We start from the raw sequence: 14093 nt of genomic DNA on the forward strand, positions 1-14093 counted from the left end.
GGTCAGGGACATCGTGTCTGCATGTGTGTATGTAAATGGCAAAAATTCCTTTTACTGTTGTGAAGATCTAAAATGAATGTGCAATCATGAATGGCTGAGTTGAACTACAGTGTTTGCATATACTGTTGCATGTCAAACACAATGTATAATCTAGTTTTCCTTTGTCTTTAGGTGTAGGCTATGCAGTGATACTCATAGCTCTTTACGTGGGTTTCTACTACAACGTTATCATAGCTTGGTCTCTGTATTATCTATTTTCGTCATTCACATTTGAACTCCCCTGGACAAACTGTGACAACAGTTGGAACAGTCCAAACTGTACAGATCCCAAACTCTTCAATGCATCAGTGCTTGGCAATGGTACTAAATACTCGAAGTACAAGCTCACTCCTGCAGCTGAATTTTATGAGTAAGTGTTGACTTTGTTTTTTATTCAAAATTCTATGTCTTAGAGTGTTCCCTCTTGCAGGTTAGTCAGCACCTAGCCTCTAGAGTGAGCATCAGAAGAGTGAGGTTAAAGTGGAGTTGTAATGTTGGTCTGTATGCCTGGGTGACTCTCTTGCCTCTGTGAGCTTTGGTTTCTCCTACACTAGTGCAGTACTTGCTACTGGGCAAAATGGAACTGGACAAGAAATGAACCTTCTCCGTGTACCACTTTTGCTTGCACTAACTTTGCCAGGGCAAGGAAACACAAGCACTGTTTCTCTCCTTGCAAGATATTTCAGAGCAGACAGCAGACCTCTGTTTGCTCAACTGCTTCAATAGTTCAATGAAGTGAGATGGAGCACTGAGCAGGAGGACGGAGCCAGGTTATAGGAAGGCAGGCTTTTCCTAATTTCTAAGAAGAAGAGTGTTGTGCAACATGATTCAAGACAGACTGGCACACTCAAATCAAACATTTGAAATCAACCCCAGAAAGGTAACAACTGAACTAGAAAATAAAAATGTCAGTCTGTGTATAAATATTTGCATCATGGACCTCTAGGGGAAAATGGGATTTGATTAGGAGAAAGAAAGGGGGATGAGCATCAGACTAATTGAATCAGCTGTTGAATTAATCTGAATAATCAGTTAATATTTCTGTGTTGGGAGTAGAAGGATATCAGGGCACACACCTGCTGAGCAGTGAGTCCAACCCTGTAGAAACAAAAGGACATCACTGTTACCATAAATAACCTAGTGTGTGTCACACCGAGGCTGGCTACAGTGAGGATCTGAAGGTCTCTGTTTATAGCTCTGAAACATTTGTGGCTGTTGTTTCTTCTCTGAAGACAGCACAGCAAAAGATCAATGGTGACACACAAACTGTTGGCAGGGGGTTGGGTAAACTAAACTCAGTGCTCTGAAAACAATATGGGTTCAAAGGAACTCACTGCAATGGCAAATAATGACAGCTGTGAAATCTGCTGCCCTTACAATATATGATAAATTCACAAATCCAATATAAAGGTAGATCATTCATAGCAAAAAGCTATGTATGCATTTAGTCAAAGAACCTGACTTCAAAGGGAACTAAAAGAAATTATTAACTCTGCATCTTAAAAGAAAGAACTGCATTATTACAGAGCTTTATTTAAACAACATTTTAAAAAAGGGTTTCCTTAATTTTCTTGAGTTTAAGCCTCTGTAAAGCAAAATGTAATCCCTATATTCTTGCTTAGCCTTTTTATGATTTTAAGTGGTTCTGTTATCACATCGTGCTTGGGGGATGATTTTGACTTTCTAGTGGGTGAGCTTGGGGTAGAGTGGATCCATGATGTTTTGATTTAGTTCCACTGATCTGGGGAACAGATCTATTTGTGATTGTCTGTACATTGAAACTTGAAATATTTTGGTTCTTTCCTCACTGTGAAATAAATTTGAGGTGCAGTTTTCAGAAGGTAAGAATAAAAAGTGAATTTGACATTTCATTATGCTTTGATTCCTGAATTTTGGGGCTGTAATGAAGTCCCTAGGCCCTGTACTTATTAGCAGCTAGATTATATTGCAAAAATGAGAGAAATAATCACTTAAGTAAAACAATCTATAGCATCTGTTTCCCCAGCTGTAAAAACAGGGAATCACAAGGGGCAGTATATTCACTTATCCAGTACTTGGATTAGCTCATCAAGTCCAGCTGAACAGCTCAGGTGTGGACCAGAACTTGTGCAAAGTCTTAGTGTATTCAGATCCAACCTGATAAACCAAATCAGAAAGCAGAGCTTCTTCTCTTACACCAAATAACCCAACTCATGCCCATGGCCTTCTTACAACAGGGAGAGCTGAATCTTTCGACTGTAAAGTTTATTTTGAGCCACAGAGTCAGGAAATGGGAAGTGGTACAGCTTTAATGTGGCTCTCTAGGTTGTGTACTTAGGTCAGAACACACACAAAGAGTTTTGCCCTCTGGTGGGCTGGCTGAATGGGGAGCAGGGAGATCAGAAACACCAAACATTTTGCAGATGGAGTGATTGAGAAGAGGTACTTCCAAAGCAGGCTGCAAGCAGAGAGCTGGTGTGATTACCCTTAAAAGAAACAGGCACTTCTTCTCTTTGGGACATGATTCCTCCACACAAATCTGGCCTGACCACGAATTTAGAGTCGATTAATTCCTAAAACCCTGTAGCTGCCAGAGCTGACTGCCTCTATCTCCATCAGCACAGGAATAAACTATAGGAAGAGATGGGAGTACTGTGATGTGATAGCTCACCATATACTTCGAGAAAGGTACCTCAAATTCAACAGAAATATGCTGGCTGTCACCACTTACATTGAGTGAGAGAAGGCAAAACTTGCAATCCAAATCTATCAGCTGTCCAGTATTTGACAGGGAGGAAAATCAGGGAGAAACCTCTAAGCCTCACTTGGAAAAAATCTCTTAAATTTGCAAGTTCCATGCCAAGAGACAGGAGAACTTCCAAAAACGTGTTTGGCTTTTGTTTTCAAACCTCAAGAGCTGGACAGTAACTGAGGTTGAAGTGGTTCTACACTGAGACCTTCTAAAGAGTTTTATTTTCCTAAATCTGGTTTCATTTGTTCAGGCTTAATTGAGGCCAAGGTGCCACTGATGTCATAGGGACAGTTCCCTATAACAGGAAGGAATGGGACCTCTACAATACTTCATTAGAGATAGGTAAAATCAGTTATAAAGTATTTGTACACTGCAAAAGTAGCAAAGCAAGCCAAACCTAATAATGACTGGTGCCTTTCTGCTAGTAATAGCCAGACATAAGAGAAATCCAGTTAGTAATAAAATGTCAGTTCCACATTTCTTTGGAGGCACATGTCACTTTAATTACTTCCCTCTTCAATGGTTTGGAATTAAACACAAAATGCAAAGAACCTTTTATCCTTTCCACATATGTTAAAATAACTCATGATAAATTTTTTTTTTGAAAAGCAGAAGTACATGACTAAAAAAAAAGTTCCCCTATCTACTCCACGTCGCTCCTATTTAAATACTTCGCCTGAACACAGGCATATTTCATATTTGTTCTCTCCAGCCTTGTATCCAGGAAAAGTTTGTTACCATCTTGCTTTCATTTATGTTGACAATTAAAAAATACCAGTTTGGAGGAACAAAACCACTATTCTTTTAATGAGGTACCATGCCTGTAAAAAATCACCGTCTGTTGGAGGAACAAACCTTGGCAATTTTTAAGAAAAAACAGTGAAATTGTCAAGAAATACATTAAGCTACAGCTACTTCCCTCTCATAGTACTTTTTCTCAGGGCTGTAATACATTCGTTCTGCATGAAAAATAAAAAACACTTTTACAGGGAAATTTTCATGCCAGATTCAGTAAAGGAAATTCACAGAAATCACAAGTTTGCCCAGCTGTGAGTAATTGCAAAAACCTACCTAAGAACAAGGAATAAAGACAAGATTCAGTCACAGCAGTTGACATCTATCATATTTATGAATATAAATTTATTGGGAGTGTGTGAATCAGGAACGTCCTAAGAAAAACCTCACCATATACAGGAAAGGGTACTTCTATAGACGAATAAGTTTGTGCTTTTAGGTGCAATTCTTCACCAGAAATACCACCCCAGGCAAAGGGTTCACAACCTTGAGTATCAAGTCAAATGGAGTGATCAACACTACGTGCTCCAAAGGAAGATGCAGGAATGTGTCCCCTTAACTGTGGAGCAATCTTTCCCAAAAGAGATAACATCACTTCAAAAGTCAGCATAAGCAATTCTGCCTACAAATGCTTCTAAAAACTGAATCAGACAACAAGAACTAAGGAGAGTGGATAGCCCTATATTGTGCCAGTCACACCTGGGAAGAAAGGACTCTAAGTTCATGCTAAACATGATCAGCAGTTCCCAATGTCCACTTTTCTGGACAACAAAGCTCCACTGAAGACATTTGAAATTTAAGGGTTTTCTTTATGCAACATTCATACTATATAAACTAATTAGAGAGTTTGTAAGCAATGAGAAATTAAGAACCTCTCCAGACCTCTAAAGCTTACTCATGTTTTGCATATTAATCGAAAGGAAATTTGTCAGATGTTTTTGAGAGGTTTGAAGTTGGGTAGCAGTCATCTCTTTACCTTCATAGAGATCACACAATCCAAGACTAAGAATTCTAGACAAGATTTGTGCCTTCACCCCTAGAAAATACCTTGAATGTAACAGAAAAAAAAAATCCTCTGATTTCAGTGGGTTTAGAATCTTATACATTATTAAATACTTTGTGTTAGAGATTCATGGGCACACTGGTAAAACAGCAGTAAGGCAGCTGTTTTAGATACAATTTGATATTAACTGCACAGGCATATTTAAGAAGTGTTTGGCTGCACTGTTTACACAACTATAGATGAAGACCAATATATTTGCATCACTACAGATTGTGTATTTCATTTTGACCATGCTGACTTTTTTGGACCCATCAAAGTAACTCAACCTTTCTCATTTTGACTCAGCGCACAGAAATTTCTGCTACAAGCATTTATGTTCACAAAATAAAAACAGCTATGCCACAAATATTTACAAGCATAGCTTTGAAATGTATTTTTCAAGTTTCTTAACATCTTCACATTTGTTGACCATTTACTTATATAAAGAGAAAAGAAATTAAATGTGAGTACAGTGGAAGTCAATCCTTGTAAGAGTGTACACACATTCTTAGGCTTTGGGCAGCTTTATGGAAATGATTCCTAAACCACAACATGCCCCTATGTAGCAAGTCCAGAAGACTTGATGAACGACCACTTTGACAACTTAAATTTGCAGAGGATCTTTATGAGATATTGCAAATGTCAGGAGCTGCACGTTGTGCAACTGGCTTGCTTTGTGCTAACTTGCAGGAGGAATTCTAAATGCTTAACTTACACACAGAATCCTGTGTAGTTTGGCAGTGGTACCAATATTTACAATCACTACAGTAGCTGAGGTCAGTGCTGCAGCACCTCCCCTATATTATCTTGCATTTGAAATCCAGGCAAGCAGAAAGCAGAGCCTTTCTCTGTGGAGCATCTCCACCTGCACAAATCCCCCCAGGCAAAGCCAGTAAAATTGTCACACACAACTAAACATCCATTTATTTGTATTCACCTGTTTTTCATCAAATCTTCTCCACCAGACAGTAGTGACATAATATCACCACTAGTGTTTTTATGTGTTGCTCCATATAGGGAAAGTGCTCATCCATAACTATCAAACCTAAGCATTAATTCTGTGAAAAGATAACAAACAAAACTCACTGGATAAAGGAGCCAGCATTACAACCAATGGCAAACCATAAATTGAGGATTCATTTGTTTGAATGTGTCAGCAGTCCTCAGGCTGTGGTGCATGGGCCTATTCCTGGGACTGACCTTCTGGCAATTTTATGTCTTTCCATGTGGCTCTTCTGAAATCAGTAAACTTTGGAGAGTTCTGAGTGTGTGCAAGTGGGGCACCACAGCAGGGGAGGTCAGAATTGCTAAGTTAATGGGACAATCAGCATGGCTAAAGATTTCAGTGAGTGGGGAAATATCATTTCACTCAATACAAATAATAATTTAAAACATGCCAGCCAGGGTGCCACTGACACATTATCTTCATGCAAGTGATTCCCAAAATCTCGTTTGCAGTCCATTACACACCTCTGTTCTCCAACACAAGAGGGAGCTGGAATATCTCGAGAAACAGTAAAACCCAGACAATGAAGCGTTTCTAGCTGGTATCCAGAGCTGGAGAGAGCATGTCTATCTGGTGTCTAGAGCTGGGGAGAGGACAGGGCACATGCACTGCACGACAAATGGCTCAGCCCACCCTCCTGTGCTGTGTGTAGGACAGCAATCTCCCAGAGCCAGGCCATCCTTTGGCATTGCAGCCGTGCCTTACTCTGAGCTCTTTGCAGAGCACTCAGAGACACCCAAACAACTTCAATCTGAGACCCCTTCACATTCCTGCTCCTCTTGCAGACGGGTGGAAAGACTCTTGGTACCCACATGTATAGTCTCAAAGTCATTGCAAAGGTAATTTACACTCCGTGGAGTGGAATGCAGTCTTAGCATAAATCAAGTTCCTTTGCACAAATCCCTGCTCTCTAGTGCATGTTGTTTCACTCTTTGGGCAGCACTAAATAAATATTTCTGGAGCTCTGTCTAGAATATCAGGAAGCTTAAACAATTTATTAGCTTCTCTTGTACTTTGCTCAGCACAAAATAATAGATCCCTGTTCTACTTTCCATCAGCTCCATCTGTTAATGTTTATTCTCAGTTTCTTCCCCCATGATATTCTCTTCTCATTTTTGCATGTATTTCTCATCTACTTTCATTCTTCTCTCAACCATTACAAAATACTAATTCTAGTTGTCTTACAACCCATGATTTTTCCATTCTCTTTGACTCAGAGGTCTGAATGATGAGAGTGTATTTTTTTAACAGAACTGGACAAACATCTCTCCACTTATGAAGTAAGGATTGCTTTCAGAAACTTTTACTTAAGACATTCCCAGTAGCTCTGGACATAATTTGAAGAAGCTGACAGAGAACAGAGGCTGACACTGGTGTTGTACCTCCTCTGGTTCCCTGGCTTGGGGGTTTAAGGGAACACTTTTTGCCATTTGCTTTATGACTTGTACATATCTTCATAGCACTGGGAAATGGGACAATCCTGCAGCTAGTGTAGACAATCTTGATTCAGGAATGGATGTTGGCCACCTTGTATTATTCTGCTATAATATCAAAAGACTGAAAATTCAGGTGGTTTGACCTCAGAGCTGCCTAAATGGAGAATCTTGCAACATGTGTTACTTCATATTTCCCTCATGTAGCCAGTATAAGAGAAGTGACTGAGTATAATCTAAAAGACTCAGTCAGGGATTTATCACTCAACTTACCTTAAGATAGATAGGCTTAAAACAGCCTTACCTGTTCCTGAAATAAGCACTCCTTGATGTGAAATAACTGTGGCATAATGGAGCTAACTGGATTTTCTGTAGCATTATTGGTGTGTGCTAACTTGGATGAAGATGAAGAATGCAAAATTCCTTTCAAGTTTGCCCTCCTCAAAAAAAAAAAAAAAAAAAAAAAAAAAAAAAAAAAAAAAAAAAAAAAAAAAAAAAAAAAAAAAAAAAAAAAAGAGAGACTGTTTTTCAAAGAACGTTACAGAGCTTTCTTCTTTCAATCAAACAATCTTAGTCCATCTAAACTTTGGCCACTACTTCTTTCCTTCAGATGTCAGCACATCGTAACCTAAATCACTAGGTCTGTTATACTTTATGGTGCCACTGGAACAGAAAGGTAGGTTCTAGTAATTAAACACTCATTACCTGCTTACCAACAATCCTCAAAAAGGGCATCTTTTGGAAAGCTTTTATGACTTATCTTCAGAGGTCACAAAGAAAAAGAAAATTTAAAAAACAAACAAACAGACAAAAAAACCCACCCTAGAACAAAAGGAAAAGGAAGCAAGACCTGCCAGAATTAGGTCTCAGAAACAGCAGCTGTCTCTAAAGATTTCCTTGCTTAGCTGCCCAGTTACACAGCTGTTCTGACAGGTTACAATAGTATTTTTCTCCTCCTATTTTATGATCTCTTGCCCTGATTAAGGGAGAACTCTTGGAACGGAGATTCTCCTGAAAATCCCGGGAATCCCACATTTGAAATGGCAGTTCTGGCAAGTGTTTCAAGTAGTAGGACGCATTGCTAGGTGCTTCTTGGAAAGCAAGCACACAGGGGAGCAGAAAAAAATACATGGGCATAAGTTAAATGGGCACAAAGAATGCAAGTTCAGAATCAGTTTTTCTGAGTAGACTCTACATATTGTACTCCAAAGGACTTGGTTTATAACACCCAGCTCTGATGGCATTAGCAGAGCAACTGTGATAGCACAGATTGCCAAAACCCTCCCAAGATCCTGGACAGATGTTCTGATCAGAAACCTGCGCCTCTTTTCCTGGCTGTACTTATCACTGCCCAAGCTGGTAAGTTTAGGATGCAATCAGGCACTCCTGCCCAGGATTCACTTACACTGTGTATTCTCTTTCAAATTATACTTCATTAGCAGAAATACAAGTTGCTTTTATTCACACTCTAAGAAAAGTGGAGTGAAACATATCTGTTTATTTACATTTAATTAAAGATATTAGGGTTTCAGATGAGATATCAAGAAGTCTGCCTCTCTGTTTCCACAGGTAACAGCTATATTGCTATCCAGCTACATTGATGTGTATTTAATAGGAGTTAAACTCACCTCATACTTTCTAAATAGGAATATTCTTGAATGTATGTCACAAACACATGTTCACTACCCTTTTAATGCCTCACTTGTTATTAGCCTCACAAAGCGACAGAAACAGATCAGCTGATTAATTTAGGAGGATGCTTTGTACCGCTATCCTGTATCCAATTGGGAATTAATCACAGAAACAGTAAAAAATATACCATTTCTTATTAAACAGGAGAAACTGCAGAAGCCAAACTAATACAGTTCTTAGGTGATCATAACGCTTAGGGGATCCAAAGGGAATTGTATACAACTTTTTCAAATTACTAGAAAGGTTATTCTAATGGGCTTAATGTTCCCAGTATACTTCCACAGTTTAAGTAGCACAGAGACATTTTTCAGTTTTCCTCACTGAAGTTCAAATAGGTTTTGTCCTACCTTTGGAACTTACACAACTGCCTCACCTCTGACTTGATAAGACAAGTGCTGAAGTTAATTCTGAAGGACTAATATCTTGTAAGAGCTTGTAGGGGGGTTGACAACGGGCCTGGGATTAGACTCCTCAGGCTTTAGTCCTTACATGTCTGCAGTCTCCCTAAAATGCACTTATTTTCATAAAACATATCAAGTGGAAAGGACTTTTTAAATTTGATTTGTTTGTACTATTATGGACCTAAGAGAAGCCAACAGAGATCAACTTCCTCTTTTGCCCAAGCAGTGCACAGCAAACAACAGGTGATAGAGAAAGGGAGGAGACAAGGAAGGTCATGACCATTTTATCTGGATGGGCAATGAGGCACTAACAAATTGAATCCCTGAGACAGCATCCTGTAGGTCCGTATCAGAACCAGGAGTTTGCTCAGCAGTTCACCTCTGGAGCAGGGCTCCAGCCATGCTGCCATTCCTCCTGGCAAACTCAGCTTTCAGTAAAGCAAAATATTACTGCGTTTCTTAGATCTGTAAAAGCAGCAAGAGACACTTCATAGCATAGAGCTGAGTTAAAGGAAGAGAGATCCACTGTAACATCTCTTCCATATCCCTGTGCTTGTTGCATGCGATGGGTTTTGACAACTTAACTAGATAATCAGCATTCTGCAGGACAAACGCTCTTTTCCACACTCCATTTCTCCGTGTAGGTCTCAAAAGAGTTAGCCTGCCCTGGTAACGAACAGAATTTCCTCTGCTATCACTCCACTGTCTCAGTGAATAACACAGAGCACTGCATCTAATTTAAATTTACCAACTGTTGCTTCTCCTATCCAACCACTTTTTTTGCACCCTCAAAATAACCACTTCAAAGAGAAACTGAAAATAAGGTTGGAACTGCTCAAGTTGCAGGAAGCCAGCTGTTTGCTTATCTAGAATCACAAAACAATTTAGGTTGAAAGACATCTCTGAAGGTCTTCTGTTACAACTCCCTACCCAAAAACAAGGCTAACTTAAAAAGCAAATCAGTCTGCTGAAAGCCTTTACTGGCCAAGTTTTAAAATCTCCAAGGACAGAGATTCTGCACCCTCTCTGGACATTGTTCAGTGTTCAAGTAAGAATAAACCAATGATACTTCCAAATGCCCCATACACTTCCAGTGAAGAAGAGCATGTTATCATTGTGGCACTGTGGTGATAAACAGACAGTGATGGGCCCATGAGACCATAAAGGCACTGTGGGGAAAAGCCAAACATGGCTTCACAGCACAGCTTTCACTGCCAGTGATGCCAGCAGGGCAAGTCCTGCTGCAGTGCAGCATCCATTCCTGCTGCCCACAGCATGACATGTGTAAAATCCTTTTTCCTGCAGTGACTTGGCTTTGTTTCTGTGTATCTGGTGTGTAGGCGAGGAGTTCTGCACCTGCACGAAAGCCGTGGGATCCATGACCTTGGCTTGCCTCGCTGGCAACTTTCCCTCTGCCTCTTGGTGGTGGTAATCATTCTTTTCTTTAGTCTGTGGAAAGGCGTGAAGACTTCAGGAAAGGTAGAGCTGATATTATCCTTCTATCTCAACTACATTCTTTGCCTCCTTTAAGAAGTCTCCTAATTTTAGAAAGCAAGAAAATAAATCACTTCTGCTTCTGAGAGATCCTCAGGGACCAAACCATGTGAGAGACCTTCACATATCCACAAGGAAAATACATGATCCCAATTCAGCCTTTATTTTATTTGCGAGTTTTGCTTGTGTGATGCTACAGCTGGAAATTTTGTTAGAATTTTATTTTCAGTTCAACAAAAATCTCTGAATTTTGAAAAACAGTCATATCCAGAAAATATTTTTAAATAATTAAAATTGTCTTAAATGTGCATCCTGTTCTTAGCCAAATGTACTAATGCTTCAATGGCACTGAATGCTTTGGTTTTATTATATAAAATGCTATGTCAAGAGAAAGACTTGATCGAAGTCATTTGGAGTTACTCTTTGACATCCCTCGGAGAAATTCTAGGGTTGGATGCATCTGAGAGCTTTTTGTACATTTTCATGAAAGTATCACCTAATATGATGACTGCACTTCTTTAATAAATGATACAGAGCTGAGCAGCTCATCAGCAGTCTAACACATATTGGTAACGCCTTCTGTTTGTCAAAATACTGGTACGTGTCAACTTATGTATGAAAAGACTCATGATACATAACAGCATTTTCCCCCAAGATGTCCTGTAAAGAACTTCTCCATCAAACTGCATGGACAAAACCAAGCAAATGCCAGCTGTACTTATCACATATTCTTAAATCTTCTCATCAATCTTTGGTATTTCTGTTGTCTGCAGGTTGTTTGGATAACAGCCACTTTGCCTTATGTTGTATTATTTGTCTTACTAATACATGGAATAACCCTCCCTGGTGCATACAATGGAATAAATGCATACCTGCACATAGATTTCAGAAGATTAAAAGAAGCCACAGTAAGTGTACTTTTCTGCTCTCATTCCCTTATTATTAAACCTGTTACCTTGTTATTAAAGCTGAAAATATTACGGCTAACTTCTGTGATTATATAGCCACACTTCTGCTTCTGCATAGGCACTCGTCCACTGTCTCTGAGAGTCTAACTTTCCCTCTCCCTCCATAACAGGACTATTTCACACTGAACCCAAACAGTTCAGGTCACAAAACACTTGTATGAAGGCAGTTAGAGGTGTGGCAGACCCTTAAAAAGTCTGTGTTTTGACTGTGCACCCAGTAAATCACAGTCTTCTTTATACAAGAAAATTGAGTCATGCAAAAATTTAGTTCTCAAAAAGCTAAGAATTCCCTCAAGAAGCAAATCTTGCTTTTTTAATTACTAGTTTAATGGTAACCTATTAAAAATCCTGGCCTATGCAAACCTTGCTAAATATACAAAGTCAGGACTAACTCACCTATTCAAGCCATGGTCCTTTGTTTAAATGAGATTTTCAATAATATGGTGTTCTTATCTTGCTATTGAAAGTAAATTACATTTCACTCTATAATCTAAAAACATTAACAACATTAAATACATCCAAACCAATTTAATTTGTGGAGTAACTTAGAACTCAGATTATTTCATATATTTTAAAGCAAGATCTACAAGTATAGTCACTAACTCATGAATTTACTGGCATTTCAGACCTACAAAGATCTGATGATTACAGAGATTTTACCTGTACTATTCTAAAACAATCATAAATCATTTATAAGACAGCGATATCTCTATGGACAGGTCACAAGACCATTCAAATGGTTATAAAACTGAAAAGAAATGATGTCATTCTCCTAGAAGTAAATGCATCATCATGAAAATTTGCAGCTGTCAGAAGGGTCTGCAGTCTGTCCATAGTTGCATTATACCTTTCCTGTGAATCCTACCTTGATTTTTCCAGAATAATTAAAAAAGACCTTGAGTGTTAGAATACAGACCTATTTTATATACTCTTAGCAGAACAATACTTCCCTGGCTTTTTAATACTAAATTTAAAATCTGGCATCTCTTCACTAACAGAAGTTATCACCAGAACCCAGACCCCACCTGACTCTACTTTGGAATAGTAAAAAAAAACTTCAAATATGAGACTTTCACCACAAGGCAGCAGCCACACCAGTAGTTCATAAACATAAATACAAAGATGCAAGGATGAAAAAAGGAGGTGATTAAATTTTTCTTATGTATTTTAAGTGTTGTTTGGAGAAAAGCATCACAAGTTCAACTAGATATCTATGGGGCTGTGCCACCTTGCACCAGCTCAGGATCAAGACCCCCATAATCATAGCTGCCTTCTGCCTCTGGAAGGATATTCTGTGCACTGTTCTTTCATGGCTTATTATTTCTTCAGCTGCTGTTTAAGTGACTGTAAAGTTACTTGTTGCTACAACTAAATTTTTCAGACAACAACAACAAAAACTTGATCAATAATAATAAAAGACTACAGAGAAGTTTCACCAACTGCTTTGCCATGTCAGGCTTTCCCCTCTTGGAGACTGGGATACCTGCTGCTGCAACAAGTCTTGTTTAATCTTAGTTCTCAGGCTCCACAGAAGAGAATCCCATTTCAGTTCTATGTCAGTGCATCCCTGGGTCTGATTTATGATTATTTTTTTTACTTCCAAATGAAAAATCTAACAAAGAAACATCGTTAAGTCACAAAGAGTAATTACATACAGAGGGCTCTGCCAATGCTCTTCTAGAAGACCTTAGAGCATCCAGAGCAGTGTCGAGGTGTGCCTAAATTTACAGAGCCACATCCTGGGGAGCTCTGAACAAGCCTCAGGACACGTCAGTGTTCAGGGATATTGAGTCCACAGTCGTGTCTCTATAAAAAGAAGAAAAAGGTATTCACCTGAGGGCCTTTTAACTAGACCAGTGACTAGGTATGCTCCTTGCTGAAAGCCCAGGAGCCGCAAAGTCACAATGCTCATCTCCACTGCTCAAATGGATACGTTAAACAGAACCTGTGTTCTGCTAAAGGAATCAGTGTTAATGAGGGAGTTAAATCAGACATAGAGGCAACACTCACTATTTCATACACCTTAGCAAATATCCTGAAGATTATATAACACCTGGTGGTGCACACACTCCTCTGTTTCCTCTCCTTACAGTACAGTAACTTTTTAAATCCACAATAAATACACAAGAAAGAACACGCGCAATAGTTAAAATGACAAACACTGAAGAACTCTGGAAAGACTGATGGTTGCCTCCTATAAAATCCCTTTTTCTTTTTCATTTTTTATGCATATAAAACTGATATCCTATCATAAAATATATTGACTATGCATCAATCAGATTCAGCTGAAGTGAACAGAAAACACGAGCATCAACAGCAGAACCAGCCCCACTGTCTGCTTCACATCCTGCTTTGGTAGAACAAAGGGAGCGTTTTGCATTTAATTTCAGTTGTAAAGGAATTTTTGGTTTCTGTTCTTTTTAACCTTCACCTTGATCTTCTCAGTTTGTTTCCTAATCAGCTACTAAGAGCCAAGACTCTTACTCAACAGA

At 39.0% G+C, this 14093-nt stretch overlaps 1 protein-coding gene across 1 annotated transcript in view; it reads left to right on the plus strand.

The window, feature by feature from the left end:
- The window catches only part of SLC6A2 (solute carrier family 6 member 2), a 57001-nt gene that overhangs the window by 24747 nt on the left and 18161 nt on the right, over positions 1 to 14093 (plus strand). The window contains exons 3-5 of the mRNA XM_027889869.1: positions 172 to 409; positions 10480 to 10618; positions 11407 to 11541. Coding sequence (XP_027745670.1) covers positions 172 to 409; positions 10480 to 10618; positions 11407 to 11541 — 512 coding nt within the window. The remainder of the gene's footprint in view (positions 1 to 171; positions 410 to 10479; positions 10619 to 11406; positions 11542 to 14093) is intronic.

This window comes from Empidonax traillii, unplaced genomic scaffold, assembly GCF_003031625.1.
Source record: "Empidonax traillii isolate 1590-97213 ecotype Southwest subspecies unplaced genomic scaffold, ASM303162v1 scaffold273:size739602, whole genome shotgun sequence".
In the NCBI taxonomy this organism is placed as follows: domain Eukaryota; kingdom Metazoa; phylum Chordata; class Aves; order Passeriformes; family Tyrannidae; genus Empidonax; species Empidonax traillii.